Below are 19289 nucleotides of genomic sequence, written 5' to 3' on the forward strand. Positions count from 1 at the left end.
TTTTTATTTATTTTTTTGCCAGATAGATACGACTGCTCAACCCGAGCTTTTGATGCTTTGATACTTGCATTGCCTTTTTTACTGTTTGACTTTTGGCATTCTCTGGTCGTCTAAGACTTGTGGGTGAGGTTATGCCACAAAGAGGGCCGTCCTTGGTGTCGGCCAATCGAGTTTCAAAGCCAACGCAAATATTATTATTATCAGAGCACGCTTGTTTTGAATGTTTTTTGCCACGAGTACGTGTGGTTAATGCAAAAATGTATTTATTAGGTGCTTCCGAAAAGGGTTATTGGCAAAAATCAGAACATGTATTTATACTTGAGGAATCCGATGAGCTATGAAGCTCTTTTTCACAGATGTCCAGTTGGGGGCGTGTAAAAACGTTACAACAACAAACAGTACAACACACGATAGTAGTGCAAAGTATAATAAAGGTAAACAAACCACCCAAACAAATACAACAACTTAACCATCGCCACCCTACCAGACAAAGCCCACTGAGCTATTAACTTACTGTTCAAAAAGCGACCTGGCCACAAATGATAGCTCAACAAAGTGGCCCATCACTTGGACATTTATAGCAGCGACATCATCTAAACAGTCTAAACGCACCTTGATTCTAAATGTGGAGGGAAATACCGGAGGACCTGGAGACAAAAATCCACGTGATCCACGGTGGAGATTGAGAGACACGCAAACTCCAAACATACAGCAGGCATCAGGGTCGGGATCGAACACCTGGCCTGCTGCATACCAGGCGAGGTAGTCAACATCTCACCACCTACAATTTTACATTCAGGCGGTAAGGTTAAAGCCATACAGTAGCTATCAACCCCTTATCAGTGCCCTACCTTATTACAGACCAAGTCAAACTTTATTGGCCACCACGTTCCATTATAAATCTCAACGTTCATCCCATCACAAGGGAAAAACATAAATTAGACACATTTGTATTGCCCTATAGAAACGGCTGGACCTGAAAACTCAAATTGCCTCTACAAGAATACGGGTTAAACCGTATGGGTTGGTATGGTCGTGTAGTGTATAGTGTAAGGTAGAGTAGTGTATAGTGTATTGTATAATAGTGTACAGTAGTGCAGTGTATAGTGAATACATGTCAACCCCTTATCAGTGCCCCACCTTAGAACAGACCAATTCAGACATTATTGGCCACCCCGTGCCCCTTATGAATCTCAACGCTCATCCTACAAAGTCCCATGCACAAGAGAGAAACACACAAACAAATAAGACAGAATATATATTTGTTGTTGTATTCGAGCAGCAGCAGCGGCAGCAGCAGCCAGCAGCAGCAGCCAGCAGCAGCAGCCAGCAGCAGCCAGCAGCAGCAGCAGCAGCAGCCAGCAGCAGCAGCCAGCAGCAGCAGCAGCAGCCAGCAGCAGCCGCAACAGCAGCCAGCAGCAGCAGCAGCAGCAGCCAGCAGCAGCCGCAACAGCAGCCAGCAGCAGCAGCAGCCAGCAGCAGCCAGCAGCAGCAGCCAGCAGCAGCAGCAGCAGCCAGCAGCAGCAGCAGCAGCCAGCAGCAGCAGCAGCAGCCAGCAGCCAGCAGCAGCCGCAGCAGCAGCCAGCAGCAGCCAGCAGCAGCAGCAGCAGCCAGCAGCAGCAGCAGCCAGCAGCCAGCAGCAGCAGTAGCAGCAGCCAGCAGCAGCCAGCAGCAGTAGCAGCAGCCAGCAGCAGCAGCCAGCAGCAGCAGCAGCCAGCAGCAGCAGCCAGCAGCTAGCAGCAGCAGCAGCCAGCAGCCAGCAGCAGCAGCCAGCAGCAGCAGCCAGCAGCCAGCAGCAGCCAGCAGCAGCAGCAGCAGCCAGCAGCAGCCAGCAGCAGCCAGCAGCAGCCGCAGCCAGCAGCCAGCAGCAGCAGCAGCCAGCAGCAGCCAGCAGCCAGCAGCAGCCAGCAGCAGCCAGCAGCAGCAGCAGGCAGCAGCCAGCCAGCAGCAGCCAGCAGCCAGCAGCAGCCAGCAGCAGCAGCAGCCAGCAGCAGCAGCAGCCAGCCAGCAGCAGCCAGCAGCCAGCAGCAGCCAGCAGCCAGCAGCAGCCAGCCAGCAGCAGCCAGCAGCCAGCAGCAGCCAGCAGCAGCAGCAGCCAGCAGCAGCAGCAGTCGGGAGGTGACGGGGTGGATGGGAGAGGGTCGAAGTGCATCGACGGACCCGTGATGAAGAGGAACTCGACGGCGATGTCGCTGACGATGGTGATGCGCGACGGCACGGGCTTGTCCTCCTTGCCCACGAAGCAGACGTTGTAGGGCACGGTGAGGGCCACGTAGAAGGTCGCCAGCAGGGTCAGCCAGTCCCAGCCGGCTGAGGCGGGCATGGGGGTGGTGGTACAGGCGCGCATTGGCGGGTTGGGTGGTGGAGGGGAGAGACGACACACCATTGTCCTGCCCGCGCCACGACCGCCCCCGCGGACCCCCGAAACGAGTAGCGGTGCGAGCTGCGCGACCTCGGCCAGAGAGGCGTCGCAGCGTTCAACGCCAGCCGCAAAGATAAAGGCAAAGATCCCCCGTGTAGCCTGCGACGGACTGTAGGGGCAAGTGCTGTTAGCGAGCAACTATGAAGGCCGGCACGGCACTACGAAGGGGTGGGGTGGCCAGCACCACGCCCGGCCGCCTTTGTCTCCCTAGTGGCGACGTTTACTGCACACCGCACCAGGTACTCATTTGAGGCCGAGTCGACCTAGGGGAGGCCCATGGATCGGTTCAAATAATCGTCACCGGTGTTGGCCGTGAGCGGGAATCGAACCCGGGTCCCCAGGTTCGTAGCGCTAACCGCTACACTATCGCTCCCCCCCCCCCCCCCCACACACACACAGATAGACACACATACACACAAAGATCCCCCGTATAGCCTTAACAGATTGTAGGGGCAAGTGCTGTTAGCGAGCACCTATGAAGGCCGTAACGGTACACGAGGGGGTGGGTGGCCAGCACCACGCCCGACCGCCTTTGTCTCCCCAGTGGCAATGTTTACACACCGCACCGGGTACTCATTTGAGGCTGATCCGACCCATGGGAGACCCAGGAGCGGTTCCAGATCATCGCCACCGGCGTCGTGTGCGGGGATCGAACTCTTGGGTGTCCGCCGGGTTCTTAGCTAAGCGCGCTCACCGAGAACAAAATACAAAGACCACCACCCCCCCATCCCACCCCGTAATAAAGGCGTTTGTGTTAGATCGCGTAAGTGTAAATGTGTCGTAACCCTCCACCACCCGACACATAAACAGGACCCAGGACCCAGGACTTGGCCTAGAGCGTTGCTCTTCATTTAATTGTCAGAGTGGGGGGGGGGGGGGGGCATTTTGGCCGATAAAACATCGCCAGTATGAGGACCGCCACGCCACTTGGAACCATTGTTTGGGTTTAACAGCACGATGATGGTGATGGTGGTGGTGGGTGTTGTCACTGTTTGTGTATAGGAGGGAGACCGCACGTCAGGGGCTGCACTAAAGGCCACCAGAGGCCGTCAGCGGCCCGTGGGGATTGCAATGAATAACGCTGGCCTAGAGGCACTGACTTTGATGCTCACCCTAACGCCTTTACATCCTGTCTATATATATGTTTGTTTGTTAATCTTCCCTCTTGATCCGTGCAGTTCACCTGTCGCAGATTGGCGCTCCCCCGCCTCTGCAGACCCGGCAAATAATTATTTATCAGAATACATTTTAATTTTTTTAAAGGCATTCAATTAATGCGTCGTGATACGTCACAGCAGGTGGGTGGCTTCTCTTTTTTTGTTCAATCCAATTATGTTGATCGTGAATTTTTGTTTTGTTTTTAAAAAAACGTGCCCTGCCTTTATCGCTCGCGGATTTCTGCAATTGTCCACCGGGACAGACCACGTGTTCCAGAAGGAAAGACACATCGAGCAATTGCTCCGATTTGAGATTCGTTTGAAAAGCAGAAGCAAGCAATCGTTGTGCATGCCTTTCATATTCTCCGTAGATGTCTGTTGCTGTTAATCCACTGCTCGATGCAGGCCCGAGCAAAGATGCTGGTTTTGCGGGAGGGGTGGGATGGGTGCGGTGCGTAGTAAACATCGCCGCCACTGGGGAGACAAAGGCGGCCGGGCGTGGTGCTGGCCCACCCACCCCTCTCGTGTGCCACAGTGCCGGCCTTCTCAGGTTCTCGCTAACAGCACTTGCCCCTACAGTCTGTTAAAGGCTATACTGGGGATCTTTTGTCTTTGTGGTGAGTGCCCAGGACCAGTTCACATATCGCCTGTCACCGATGTCAGCGTGGCCGGGAATGAAACTCAGGCCACCAGGTCCACAGTGCAGCGCGCTAACCACTGCGCCACCACTCGACATTTGGGTTGATTGACGGTGCAGCACTAATATCATTCCGGTAACTCATCACCTTCAGTCACCTCCTTGTCACTCTTGTATCGCTACTAGCGCTCATTCATTATTCCTCTCCTTGTTGAGAGGGCTCGGTCTGGAGCAAAGCGACTGTCGCGTCTCAACCGTCACGCTGTGTTCAACCGCCACGCTGCACCAGCATTCCTCCACAGCTCCGGCTGCCATCCTGATGATGCTGGTCGCAATTACCAGCGAAACGTCACGGCGCTCGAATTGTAAATGTTGTAGTGGGTTTACTCTACAACGCACAACCGCTGTGCTGAACTATAGTAACGAATCGGCACGTTTTGTTTACGTGACAAACCTCACTATTTGGGATGTGTCGGTGATAGTGGCGGGTTTAACCACGCATTTATATGTACGTGATCTAACCCAAAAAACTCTATTTTGCACAGCAACACGTTCACGCTCCCACCCAAAAAAAGCAAAATAACACCCTTACTCTGCATAGTAGTTGGCGATGCTGCTGCTGCGATGGCAGTGGTGCAAAAGCACAGACAACAACAACAACTCTATACTACGACAACACGTATCTTTGGGACTATCTGTGTCAGTATCAAGGTGATGAAAAAAATCAAAAGGCTTTAGCCTCTCTGGCAGTCTTCTTGATGCCTTGTAATGGATATTTATGTGGTTGTAGAACCTGAATTATTACCATAAACTCGATAATAAACCAAACTATTATGATTCTACCAGGTAAGGCCCACTGAGCTACGTAGCTCTTTTGCAGAAGCGACCTGGCCATTACAAATTGTAGCTCAACGAAGCGGCTTATCGTGTGGACATTTAAATCAGCCAAATACTCTAGACGCACAATTCAAAATGTGGAGGGGAAAGCCGGAGGACACGGAGAAAAATCCTTGCGACCACGGGGAGAACATGTGAACTCCAAATATACAGGCGTCAGGGCTCGGGGGTCAGGGGTCGGGTTCGAACCCACGACCTCTTGTATACCGGGCGAGGGAGATAACATCTTGCCACCACGGCACGTTATACACAATCGTCAATAACACTGTGACCTGAAAAGAAAACATAATAGACAACGTTTCGGGCAATGGCCCTTCACAGCACACTGTTTTATGCAGAGCGGGTTGGGACATCGTTGGTGGCGAACGTGGTGCGTTTCCCAACCCTAGGCAGTTTCACTCCTTCATTTACCCTCTTATCTTACACATAGAGAGGCTTTCATAGGCCTCTCTGACAGAAAGGCCTCCCCTATACGTGTGCTATGAGTAAGGGCACTAGCTCAATATGTCACCTTTTATATATATTTTACCTTTTAAGGCCACGGTGTGATTGACAAATGAGTCGAGTGGTCGACTGCCTATGGAGTTTATCTTGTCCTAAGCGGAGCAGGCATTTGCCGCACCGACCACGAATTTATCTTGAAAATGGGTCCCGCACAGCAGTTGATTATAGGCATTCTCAGGCTGCTACATTGCTACGTTGGTGCTCTAAAAGGAAAAACAAAATTGGACACTTTTCTAGTAGAGTTAAAAATAAGATCGACCTCATTATCATTCCGCCTGTGTTCCTGAGAAACTGCCGTCAAGTGTGAGGATCGAGGTGTTAATTTCCGTTGATTGAAATTAGCCCCGAAAATTATTCGTCAGCTTAAGGGGGTTTTTGTTTTTTTCGCCAACGGTGGCCGCGAGAGGATGAAGATCACCAATCGTAATGAAGACTTTGACTTCTTCCCCCCCCCCCAATACCACCAGCATCACCAGCAGCAGCACCACCACCACCAATAGACCATGACTGCGCACCAATACCACGACCACCAACAAACAACAAAGATCCCCTGTATAACCTCGGCAGACTGTCGGGGCAAGTGCTGTTAGGAAGTAGCACATATGAAGGCCGGAACGGCACACGACGGAGTGGGTGGCCAGCACCACGCCCGACCGCCAGTGGCGATGTTTACACACCACACCAGGTACTCATTTGAGGCTGAGTCGACCTAGGAGAGGCCCAGGAACCGGTTCTATTGAATGTCACTGGGGTTGGCCGTGGGCTGGAATTAAGCTCGGGTCGCCGGGTTCATAGCGCAGCACGCTATCCACCACACCACCGCAACCCACCACCACCACAACTACAATCACCACCATCGTCACCGCCATCACCACTAGACTATGGCTGCACACCAAAAACGCGGCTGACTGACGAGACAAAATTTAATTAACGAGTGTGAATTAAGATTCTGGCTACAATAATTTGGTACCGCTGTTAAAGCAGTGCACTGAGAAACACCCAACATGGTACTTAATTCATACCTGTCAACCCTTATTACAGACCAATGCAGACCGTAATCGTAAGCCTGTGCCCTTTTATATCTCAACGTTCATCCTGCAAAGTCCCATCACAATGGAGAAACACAAACAAATGGACAAACATTTTTGTTGCCCGTATTGAAACGGCTGTACACCGTATGGACCTGGAAACTCGATATCCCTGCACAGTACAAGAATACGGGGTAAACCGTATGGGTTGACGCGGTATGTGAATTGGCTATCCATGTCTACATAACAAGATTAACCGAGGTCACCGATTGGCCGACCTGACAATACTGGTGGGGAGAATTACACACCCCTCAATGGAAAACACTGAATCGCTGCGCGCGTTTGACTAAACTCTTGACGGTTCGAGTCGACCGGACTAAGCCTCTTGGCTACAATTTAAACCGCTGGCTAAATTTACCACTCATAGAGAGATGACCTTCACTCCAGGCAGCGCGAACCGCCCAATGGAATCTCCCAAGCCTGGAACGTCTTTTCAAGAAGCATCAGAATTACAAGTGATCGGGGGAAGAAGACAAATAAATAACAATAGCAAAGCACCGGAGGATGCTCCGGTCGGCTGTTAGGAATAGATGCAGGGCCACAGTGTCTGATTGGCTAGTTAGGGCTAGTGATAGCACTGTGTCTAGTTAACCTCTGATTGGCCAGTTTGTTAGGGCCAGCGATAGGGCTTTGTGTTCAGTTATCTTCTGATTGGCCAGTCTGTTAGGGCTAGTGATAGAGCTTGCGTCTCGTTGGCTAGATTGTTCGGGTTAGCGATAGAGCTAACGTCTGGTTAGCTGGTTTTAATTGGGCTAGCGGTCGCGCTCGCGTCTGGTTGGCTAGTTAATTGGGGTTAGCAGTAGGGCTAACGTCTGGTTGGCTAGTTTGTTTGGGCTAGCAGTAGGGCTGGCGTCTGGTTGGCTAGTTTGTTTGGGCTAGCAGTCGCGCTAGCGCCTGATTGGCTAGCGCACTCCAGTCTACCTCTGCCCAACGTGTCGGCAGGGGGCAGCTGGTGAGGCGCTGGGTTACCCTTGAAGGTGGCATAGTGAAGCAGGATGAATCTGGACTTCTGCACCGTCGCCACCTTGTACTCCGGCAAGACCAGCTGCTCGCGTAGCACCCTCTGCGGGAAAAGAGAAAGCAGAACTTGCTGAACTTGCTGACCGAGCGCCTACTGGACTTCTGCGAGAAAGAGCTTTACAGCTCATCGGATTCCTCCAGTCAAAATTAGGATTCTGGTGCCGATTCCAGAAACGGCTTGTTAAAAAAATCTCGCAGAGCGTCTCCTTGTCTCTCTCTCTCTCTCGCGCGCGAAAGAACCCATACGGTCACTGGCAGAGCCAGGATTTTCAGGTAGGGCGGGCAATCCCTCCAGCAATGAAAAATGATAGAGGAGTTGTTAGTAAGGGTCGAATTCGAACCGCGTTGTGTGATCGGCATCGCGCTCGCTGAAGGTGTTTGCCTTCAGGGAAGTCGTGTACTGTATACGAAACTGCGCACAATTCTGAGCCACTTATAACTGCTTTGCCGTTACTTATTGCCAATTATTGACTCAGATAATTGTTCTATCATCTCATAGAGTCCCTGGCACGTAATAATATGCTACACAGTGGCAGTGGGGGTCGCAAAATGCCGATTTATTACTAATAAACCCCAATGATCCGATCGAAATTAGGAATTTCGATCGAAATTAGGAATTTCGATCGGATCATTGGGGGGGGGGGGGGGGGGGCACGTGCCACCCCACCCCCCTCTGGCTCCGCCAGTGCATACGGTTTAACTCGTATTCTTGTACAGGGAAATTGGGTTTTCAGGTCCACACGGCGTACAGCCGTTTCAATACGGGCAAACATTTTTTTCCAATTTGTTTGTGTTTCTCCCTTGTGATGGGATTTTGTAGGAGGAACGTTGGGATTTATAAGGGACACGGTGTGACCAATACGGTCTGAAATGGTCTGTAATAAGGTAAGGTGCTGATAAGGGGTTGACATGTATATATATATTTTTTTACATACAAGAGCCCGATTTTAGAATGTGGAAAAACACAAACATACACACAGCCCCCTGCGAGCAATAAACCCAGGGGCCAGGTTCCCTCGGGATAGGGACCAGCCAAAGGTGACTGGGCTCACTGCTCCCTACCTCCCCTCGTAGGGGCGACGATCGGGAACGCGGCGTTTTTAAGGGGCGGCGAGAGGGCGGGAGAGAGCAGGTGGGGTTGGGAGAATGTACCCAAACAGAACAGCAAAAGATAAAATAACACACACGCGCGCATTGAGCGAATTTGTCATTCTTACAGATCCCCAGTGCCTTCGAACACCGAGCGGATCGCAAACACACACACACAACACCAGTGGTGATTCAGGCGACGGATGTCGAAGCCGGCGCACGGTTTGCTCGTCGCTGAAACAACGCCGCTGCCAGTGCGGTTGACGGGCTGCGTGTAAATATAGCTGAGACAACGACGAAAAAGCATTTCCGTGGAGAGACAGATGTGGGGAGGAGGTGCAGCGGGAGGAGATGGCGTTTTATTTTATTTGGGACTGCAAACCAAACGCGCGCGTGTTGAACTTCTGTCGCGCCGTACTTAGCCAACCCGCGGTCATCGGAGGTGCGGGGGAAGGGCAACACACCGAGCATTAAAAAAGGAGAGTTCTAGAGAAAATGAGTTCTCAATCTCGACGATGATTTAAAAGTTGCATCGCTCCAGCGGCCTCCTAATATCAGACGGAAGAGCGTTCCAGACGGCCGCAGAAGCGCGTCTGAAAGCGCGTGATGCGGCGCCCGCCTCTGTGCGACGGTCAGCCAAAAGCCGCTGCGAGGATAGACGTCGAACTTCTTTCGCGCCGTACGTGGCCAGGCGTGCTAATCGGAGGTGCGCGGCGGGGGGGGGGGGGAGGGGAAGGACGATCGGAGTTCCCGTGATGGCCCAACGCTCCTTGACGCGATCAGCGAGGTTATCGTGGTCCGTCCGCGGCAAGCGTTGCGGCTGCAACAATTCCCCTTGCCCCCCCCCCCACCCAACACCCGCACGGTGTAAATCAGAGCGTCCGCTCCGCCGCCTTCTCGTACGCGTAACCCGTGGGTGGACGGCCCTCCCCGCCACACACACACACACACTGGCGTTCGGCGACCCCTTCACACTCACGTTGTTGATCTTCAGCTTGCCCTTGCTCTCCTTGTTCTGCAGGTGGCCCGACAGGTGGTAGAGCACGGCGCGGCTCCTACGCCGGCTTGACATGAACGCCGGGCGAACTGCCCGGCGCTTCTTCCGTCGGCTAGCGTCTTCTGGACATGCGGCAGGGGGCGGGGAGGGGGGTGGGGGGGGCAGCGGGGGGCAGCGGAGGCGGTTGGGGGGGGGGGGGCGGTCACGTAACGCACAAACAGCGGTGGGCACATCGCGGGCAAAGCGGTGCGCGGTGATGAAGGACAGCAGGGGGCTTGGCCAGCGCACGTCACGGGCTCAGACGGGGTTGGCGGGCCCGGTGGTCAGAGGGTTAGAAGGTTCGGAAGTTCAGACTGAGAATCTTTAGACACCTTTGGGTCTTTCGGTAAAGTCACGTAGATGGAAAAATAATGAAATAATAACGTGTTTTTTTTCTATGTACGTGACTTCACCGAAATGTGACTTTGCCGAGAATGAATTCCTGCAGTCACGAAAGCTTTCAGTCAAGATTTGAGAATCTTTATTCATGCGGGAGGAGGAATCTGATGGGCTATGAAGCTCTCTATTTTCACAGATATCTCCAGTAGGGTCACGTTGTGAGAACGTGACAACTATATGAGTGCAAAGTATCGAGGAAAATGTAAACATCAGTTATAAATTTGAAGTTTTCGTGACTGCGATGATACATACTCTTTGGTTCTTTCGGTAAAGTCACGTAGGTAAAAATAAAAAAATAAAGTTAATCAAAAGTTAAAGTGAAACGTCGTGATTTGATTAAGTTTATTTTTTTATTTTTACCTACGTGACTTTACCGAAAGAACCAAAGAGTATGTAAACATCACTTACAAAATATGTACATATAAAACTAAACTTTTTTTTTTATTACCAGATAAGGCCCGATTTAAAGCTTTCGTGACTGCAAGGATTCATCTTCTTTGGTTCTTTCGGTAAAGTCACGTAGAATGAGAATAAAATAATAAATTGATAAAATAAAATAACACAATAAAATTCTCACGACGTTTCGGCCACAACACAAGCGGCCTTCATCAGGTGAAGGGACGAGACTGTCTGGAGGACAGCGCTGGAGCTGATGAAGGCCGCTTGTGTTGTGGCCGAAACGTCGTGAGAATTTTATTGTGTTATTTTATTTTATCAATTTATTATTTTATTCTCATTCTACGTGACTTTACCGAAAGAACCAAAGAAGACAGATAAGGCCCACTGAGCTATCAGCTTCTTTTTCAGAAGCCACGTGGCCACCACAAATGATATCTATACGAAGAGGTGGCTTATCAAGTTCTTCCCCTACCCCTCCCTTCCCTCCTCCCTCGTTCCCCCGTCTCTATATCCTCCCTTACTATTGTTATCCCCCACTCCCTTTCCCCCCATAGAAACTCTCGGGCTCGCCGTCCCCACCTAATCAGGGACAGGGAGCCCACATATTCTCCACCTCCCCGCCTTAACTATTTGTATTTTTGTTATCTTAACCAGGTAAAAGCCCCGCTGAGCTGCTACGTGGCTCTTTTTCCAGACGCGACCCTGGCCATGGCAAATGACGGCAGCTCAACAAAGTGGGTCATCATCATCACCATGTGGAGATTTATGGCGCCCGAATACCCTCAGCGCGCGATGTCGATTCTAAACGTGGAGGGAAAAACCTGGAGGACCCGGAGAAAAATCCACGCGACCACGGGGAGAGAGAGAGAGAGACACCGCAAACTCCAAATATACAGCAGCAGGCGTCAGGGTCGGGATCGTACCCACGCCCTCCTGTATACCGAGCGAGGTAGTTAACATCTCCTAGCCACAGTGATGATGATGATGAGAGAGAGACACGCAAACTCCAAATATACAGCAGCAGCAGGCGTCAGGGTCGGGATCGAGCCCACGCCCTCCTGTACACCAGGCGAGGTAGTTGAAATATCCTAGCCACCGTGATGATTATGAAAGAGAGAGAGAGAGACACGCAAACTCCAAATTTCCGTGAGGCGTCAGGGTTGGGATCGAACCCACGCCCTCCTGTATACCAGGCAAGGTAGTTAATATCTCCTAGCCACCGTGATGATGATGAGAGAGAGAGAGAGACACGCAAACTCCAAATATACAGCAGCAGGCGTCAGGGTCCGGATCGAATCCACGACCTCCTGTATACCAGGCGAGGTAGTTGACATCTCCTAACCACCGTGGCGCTCGCGAGGGATGGGATGGAGTGGAGGGGCGAGTGGAGGGAAGGGAATGAGAGCTCCTCTGGTTGATGTTTGGGTCTACTGTGGCCAGTCTGGATATCGCAGCCTACTCTCCCGCAGGCTGTAGAGTAGGGGGAAAGTCGACTGGCACGAAATGCGATTTGATGGGTGCAGCACGGGGCATAGCAGGCGATTTCAATCGATGAATCGGCGTGTCGTCAAAGGCCGAGCACAAAATAGCAACACGACTGAAACTAAACCAACACGTATAAAAATACGGACATCAATAAGGTATCCGTTGCTGCTACGTTGCCATGGAAACATAACACATTCGTGAAAACGTGCGATTCTTCATTTGTCATCGGCAAATGTTATCCATTAAATAATGAAAACAAACTCGACCATTACCCAGCTGAGAAATATTTTTGTTCACCAAAAAAATCATACTCTTTGGTTCTATTCGGTAAAGTCACGTAGGTAAAAAATAAAACCTACGTGACTTTACCGAATAGAACCAAAGAGTATGGATCCTTGCAGTCACGAAAGCTTTAAATCTAAAAAAAAACAGTTCACGAGAGAACATTATGTGCTCTCTTCGCCACTGTCATCATCATCATCAGCAGCCATGATCAATCCACTGCTGGATGAAGGACTTTCCCAAGGCCGTCGCCCACCTCCCCCCCCTACCCCCCTACGATTTCACGATGCATTAACCCGCTCAGCACGCGCGAGCCACTTTCATTCCCATCGCTCCGTCCCCCCTCGACGGACGCGCCCCGAGAAACGCGTTCCCCACTCTCCTCGCTTGTCGCTCCGTCATTCACGCCTACCGATGCACCCCCCCCCACTGCCTGGTGTTCGAGACAAGCATTGAAGCGATGTCCGCACGCCCCCTCGACGCCCACGTCGCCCCTCTATTCCGGCTCCCGACGTGTTCCTCGCCACTTTGCTGAATGTAAAAAAATATAACATCGAATAAATGTTTGAACAAAAATTCCAACCGGGTACGAAATCTTCGTGTTAATTTCCAGCACCCCCCCCACGGACGAATGAGCAATTGCTTTAATTGATTCCGTTGCGGGGAAGTAAGCGAATTCTATTTTGGTGCGTTTTTTTTTTCTCCAATTGAATGTCTCGCGCGCGCTACGAGGTAGGTACATTTGCTGCCAGTCCACGCTTTGTGTTTAAAAATGTAATTTTTTTTATTTTTAAATCACTGAAATCGCGCCGCCGATATACATTCGTAAAGGAATGTATCCCCGGGTGCGCTCTCAGGTCGTGGCGCGAGTTGATGTCCGCGTTGTCTCTCTCGACGCTCTGGGAGCTCCTTCCGGGAGGATGGAGCTGTTCAGGACGAGACGTGGACGGTGCACACCGCAGAGACGACCCGGAGAGCTGCGCGGCCGTGAAAAAAACGAAATCTTTCTAGTTCATGGCGTCAAAAAGAATTCGATTCAATGCGATGTCCCACCGTTTACATCTGTGAAACTAAAACTCGATTATTTTATTTTACCAAGTAGGGCCCACTGAGCTCCTACATACAGTAGCTCTTTTTTTTTCTTTCCAGAAGCGACCTGGCCTTCACAAATTATTGCTCAAGGAAGCGGCTTATCACGCGGAAAATTTAAAAGCTGCCAAATACGATAAACACATGTTGATTATAAATGTAGAGGGACAAACTGGAGGACCTGGAGAAAAATCCACGCGACTGCATGGAGAGCATGCGAAGTCTAAATGTACAGGTATCAGGGTGGGGATCGAAGCCACGACCTCCTCGATACCAGGCGAGGTAGTTAACATCTCCTGGCCACTGTGATAATGAGAGCGCGAGAGAGGGAGAGACACGCAAACTCCAAATAAACAGCAGGCGTCAGGGGTTAGGATCTAAGCCACGACCTCCTGTATACTAGACAAGGTAGTTAACATCTCACCACGGAGAGAGAGAGACATGCAAACTTCAAGTATACGACAGGTGTCAGGGTCGGGATCGAACCCATGATGACCTCCTGTATACCAGGCGAGGTAGTTAACATCTCCTGGCCACTGTGATAATGAGAGCGCGAGAGAGAGAGAGAGACACGCAAACTCCAAATAAGCAACATGCGTCAGGGGTTAGGATCGAAGCCATGACCTCCTGTATACCGGACAAGGTAGTTAACATCTCACCACGGAGAGAGAGAGAGAGACATGCAAACTTCAAGTATGCGACAGGTGTCAGGGTCGGGATCGAACCCATGATGACCTCCTGTATACCAGGCGAGGTCGTTAACATCTCGCCACTGCGGCGCTGCTGTGACACCATCTCTCGCCAGATGCCTTCTGCCGACTCACCAGAGTTTCCCTCGAACCATCACCCCCTTGCGGGAACTTTCAACTCCCATCACACCAACAATTGCGACGTTTGCGGAACCTCGGTGAAGACGAGCGGGCGATTCGAATTCAAATTGCCGTGCAATTAAGACGCCGAGAGGTTTGCAATTTTGCGCGTGACTCACTGACGGGACCGTGCTGTGCACATTACACCGAATTCATTATAGAGCGGAGGTGGAAACAGAAGACTTTGTTACGTTGAATAAAATGTCTTTTTTTTTTAGTTAGAAGGATTGTTTACCCGAGAGAAGCGTCACCGAGTCTCAAGACTCATTTTCAGGAGGGTCCTGCCAAGGTTTTTTTTCTCAGGGGAGTGAGGCTCCGTGCGTAAATCCCAATCGAGTAAACATTGCGGCGACATTTTTCCCGCATTGGAATGTTTTGCCGGTACCGGTTAAGTTACGGTGTGTGTGTGTTCTGTTTTTATTTCAGTCAGTCAACCTCAGCCAGTCGACCCGTGGCACCTGCTGGGTCTGTCCCGTGACCTCCTGCCAGCGGGCGTTTTGACACTTCAAGTGGCCTTAAAGTGCACGTAGCCTGGCGCGAGCGCCGCGGTGATGTCACCGCTAACCGAGTGGCGAATGACGGTTGCTGTTGTTTGTTTTATCTGTGGGAGGAAATTGGAGTACACGGAGAAAACCGCATTGCAGAATAGGGGAGAGAGCGCACAAAGTCCACGTTCAAAGGCGCCCCAATTCGGTGAATCGAACCGAGGCCCCTATTGCTTGCGAGGCGCGTGTATTAACCAACAGCGCCAGCCTGCCGCCTTAAATGTTGCCACCTTTACTGCTTCACGCTTTTCCACAACGTCTGATTTTTTTTTAAAATCGTGACAAAATCGACCCAACGCGATGCTTTCTGAATTTTTGCGGCGAATTTTCCTTCGCGAACGCGCAGATTTCCTGACCTGAGGCTTTCAGCGAATCGCTGCCAAGTAAACAATTATCGTGATTTTTTTTTAAACATATATTTTGCGTGGCCCAGGCAGCCGGGCGGCTCGACGACAATCGGATCGGCCGAGTCGGTGCGATGCAACAAAAGAAACCTGCAACGATTACAACAACTACAACAGCCAAGCCAATCAATTCGATGACAATTATCCACGGAGGAGGGAGGGGGGGGGGCGGATTATATTTTCGTCGACGGCTAAATGCCGTCGAACAAAAAATCGAAATAACGCGAGGAGCGCGGTTGACACGACCAGAAAAAAAAACGCATTTACGCAACCCGCCCACCCACCCCGCCCCCCTGCTGGGCCATTTCAAAACCATTTTCACTTTGCGCGTAATAAGAGAGGAATTAAATAAAACTATTGCACTTCACGGGCGGAACGAATCTCCAAAACCCCCTCTCCACCATGCACCCCCCACCCCGCCTCCATCACCGCGAGCGTCGGGGTCGCACATAGGGCCGGCAGTCCAGTGTGGACGTCCATTACGTATGATGAACTTCTTTCTCGCCGTACGGAGACAACCATGCTGATCGTAGGTGCGGGCGGGAAGGACAACAAACTGTGGGTTTCTGTGTGAGTCTATGGGTCTCTGTGTGAGTCTATGGGTCTCTGTGTGAGTCTGTGGGTCTCTGTGTGAGTCTGTGGGTCTCTGTGTGAGTCTGTGGGTCTCTGTGTGAGTCTGTGGGTCTCTGTGTGAGTCTACGGGTCTCTGTGTGAGTCTATGGATCCATGTGTGAGTCTATGGGTCCCTGTGTGAGTCTATGGGTCTCTGTGTAAGTCTATGGGTCTCTGTGTGAGTCTATGGGTCTCTGTGTTAGTCTATGGGTCTCTGTGTGAGTCTATGGGTCTTTGTGTGAGTCTGTGGGTCTCTGTGTGAGTCTGTGGGTCTCTGTGTGAGTCTACGGGTCTCTGTGTGAGTCTATGGGTCCATATGTGAGTCTATGGGTCTCTGTGTGAGTCTACGGGTCTCTGTGTGAGTTTATGGGTCTCTGTGTGAGTCTATGGGTCTCTGTGTGAGTCTATGGGTCTCTGTGTGAGTCTATGGGTCTCTGTGTGAGTCTATGGGTCTCTGTGTGAGTCTATGGGTGTCTGTGTAAGTCTATAGATCTCTGTGTGATTTTATGGGTCTCTGTGTGAGTCTATGGGTTCGTGTGTGAGTCTATGGGTCTCTGTGTGAGTCTATGGTTCTCTGTGTGAGTCTACGGGTCTCTGTGTGAGTCTATGGGTCTCTGTGTGAGTCATTGTGTCTCTGTTTGAGTTTATGTGTCTGTGTGAGCCTATGGGTCTCTGTGTGAGTCTATGGATCTCCGTGTGAGTGGATGGATCTCCGTGTGAGTCTATGGGTCTCTGTGTAAGTCTATGGGTCTCTGTGTGAGTCTACGGGTCTCTGTGTGAGTCTACGGGTCTCTGTGTGAGTCTATGGGTCTCTGTGTGAGTCTACGGGTCTCTGTGTGAGACTATGGGTATCTGTGTGAGTCTACGGGTCTCTGTGTGAGTCTACGGGTCGCTGTGTGAGTCTATGGGTCTCTGTGTGAGTCTATGGATCTCTGTGTGAGTCTATGGGTCTCTGTGTGAGTCTATGGGTCTCTGTCTGAGTCTACGAGTCTCTGTGTGAGTCTATGTGTCTCTGTGTGAGTTTATGTGTCTGTGTGAGCCTATGGGTCTCTGTGTGAGTCTATGGGTCTCTGTGTGAGTATATTAATCTCTGTGTGAGTCTATGGGTCTCTGTGTGAGTCTATGGGTCTCTGTGTGAGTCTATGGATCTCTGTGTGAGTCTATGGGTCTCTGTGTGAGTCTATGTGTCTCTGTGTGAGTTTATGTGTCTGTTTGAGCCTATGGGTCTCTGTGTGAGTCTATGAGTCTCTGTGTGAGTCTATGGGTCTCTGTGTGAGTCTATGTGTTTCTGTGTGAGTCTATGGGTCTCTGTGTGAGTCCACGGGTCTCTGTGTGAGTCTATGGGTCTCTGTGCAAGTCTATGGGGCTCTGTGTGAGTCTATGTACATATGTATGTTGAACTTCTTTCGCACCATACGCAGCCAACCGTGCTAATCTGAGGTGCAGGGGAAGGACAACAAACTAAACACACCCAAAAAAGCAGTTCAAAAAGAAATCTTTTAAATCGAGATTTTAAAATGCGTAGCTCAAGTGGCTGCCTAATATCTCACAATCCCACACCGATGTCTCACCGGGATGGGGCCTCTCCCCTGGCACGGCCAGAAGTTTGGCCTCCGTGATGTCCTTGAAGGACGCGAGGAAGAGCACCACCTCCCGTTTCTCATTCTTGATGGGGACGATGTCGAGCAGACACCAGAACGTCGACCCTGCGGGTGACAGAACGCGACCAACCCGCAGTTCCGGATGAAGCTAAGTGCGGGGCCTGTAGCATATGATGTTATAAAGGGGCCCTAAATTATAAAAAAAAACATAAATATTAAAAACATTTTAAAATTGCATAGTAAAGTAATTGTATTTTTGCATTTGCTATACAGCCAGATAATACGACAAACCCGGTCGTTCATTAAAAGTTGAAAGCAGTGTAGTACTATAGTGAAAGAGCTAGTGCAGAATCACTGAACCGGAATTGATAGCTTGAAAGCGTTTAGCGCGGGGCCATTGAAAGTACGGGGCCCGTAGCTACTACATAGTAGCTATGTAGTAGCTACTGTGTAGTAGCTATGTGTAGTAGCTACTACATAGTACTACACAGTAGCTACTATCTAGTAGCTGCATAGCTACTACATAGTAGCTACTTGTGCTATATGTAGTAGAGGATAATCCGGCACTGCCAACGCGAACAAAAAAACAGATAGTGGTGCAGCCCTGCAACTGCGTGTTTATGCCGCTGCTGGCGGGGAGGATGGGTGGGGGCTCCACTCTAATAAATCCCTCTCCTCCCCCCTCCCCCCCCCCCCAGAGATCTCCTCCACGCTGCGAAAAATTCTCAGTGGATGTCGGATGTACCCACACTTTACCCCACCTAACGGGACCTGCCGATCGACTGACTGCGTTGTAACCCATTCATACCTCTGCTCATCTCTGCACATATCTCCGTACGCATCTGTGTGCATCTCTGTGTACGGTATGCATCTCGGTGTGTGTCTGTGCGTGTATGTATATCTGTGGCTAAAGCACAGCAGGTTGGCACAGTAGCGGGCACAGGTGGTGCATCAGCCACTCATCTCAGTCAGTCGACCCGTGACACCTGCTGGGTCTGCCCCGTGACCTCCTGCCAGCGAGGCCTTCGACACTTCACGTGGCCTCAAGGTGCACATGGCCTGGCACAAGCGTCGTGGTGACGTCACCGCCACTTAGTGGCGAATGGCGGTTGTTGTTGTTGTTGTTATTATCTGTGTGTGTGTCTGTGTGTGAGACTGCTAAGCAGACTCCGGTGGTTTATTCATAGTAATAAAGGTTTTATGGGTTAGATCGCGTAAAAATAAATGGGTCATTAACCCGCCACCACACGACAGAGGCAATTAGTAAGGTTTGTCACGTAAATAAAATGTGCCAATTAGTTACTACTCCAGCACAACAGTGTGTTAGGGAGTAAACCCACAAACATTTACAATTTGAGTACGACATTTCGCTGGTGATTACAACCAGCTTCATTAGGCGATTTGACAGAAATTGTGAAGAAGTCTTCACTATATAGACTAAACTATTTTTTTTTATTTTACCAGGTAAGGTCCACTGAGCTCTATAGCTCCTTTTCAGAAGCCACCCGGCCACAAAAGATAGCTCAGCGAAGTGGACATTCATTGCAGCTGGATACTTTAAACGCGTGTTTCTTAATACGGTGGGAAAAACCGGAGGACCCGGAGAAACATCCACGCGATCACGGGGAGAGAGAGAGAGACACACACACACACTCCAAGTATACAGCAGACGTCAGGGTCGGGATTGAACCCACGACAACCTCCCATATACCAGGCGAGGAAGTTAACATCTCGGCACCTCGGCACCCACAATA

General features: G+C 50.8%; 1 protein-coding gene across 1 annotated transcript in view; it reads right to left on the reverse strand.

The window, feature by feature from the left end:
• LOC116954674 (voltage-gated delayed rectifier potassium channel KCNH8-like) overlaps positions 1-19289 on the reverse strand; it is an 86981-nt gene that overhangs the window by 45352 nt on the left and 22340 nt on the right. Inside the window, exons 3-6 of the mRNA XM_032975373.2 lie at positions 17506-17640; positions 9794-9933; positions 7675-7768; positions 2161-2310 (exon numbers count right to left, since the gene is read on the reverse strand). Of these exons, the coding sequence (XP_032831264.2) occupies positions 2161-2310; positions 7675-7768; positions 9794-9933; positions 17506-17640 (519 nt within the window). The remainder of the gene's footprint in view (positions 1-2160; positions 2311-7674; positions 7769-9793; positions 9934-17505; positions 17641-19289) is intronic.

The sequence above is a fragment of the Petromyzon marinus genome, chromosome 56 (genome assembly GCF_048934315.1).
Source record: "Petromyzon marinus isolate PM22_M1 ecotype Great Lakes invasive population chromosome 56, UKy_Petmar_22M1.pri1.0, whole genome shotgun sequence".
Taxonomy (NCBI): domain Eukaryota; kingdom Metazoa; phylum Chordata; class Hyperoartia; order Petromyzontiformes; family Petromyzontidae; genus Petromyzon; species Petromyzon marinus.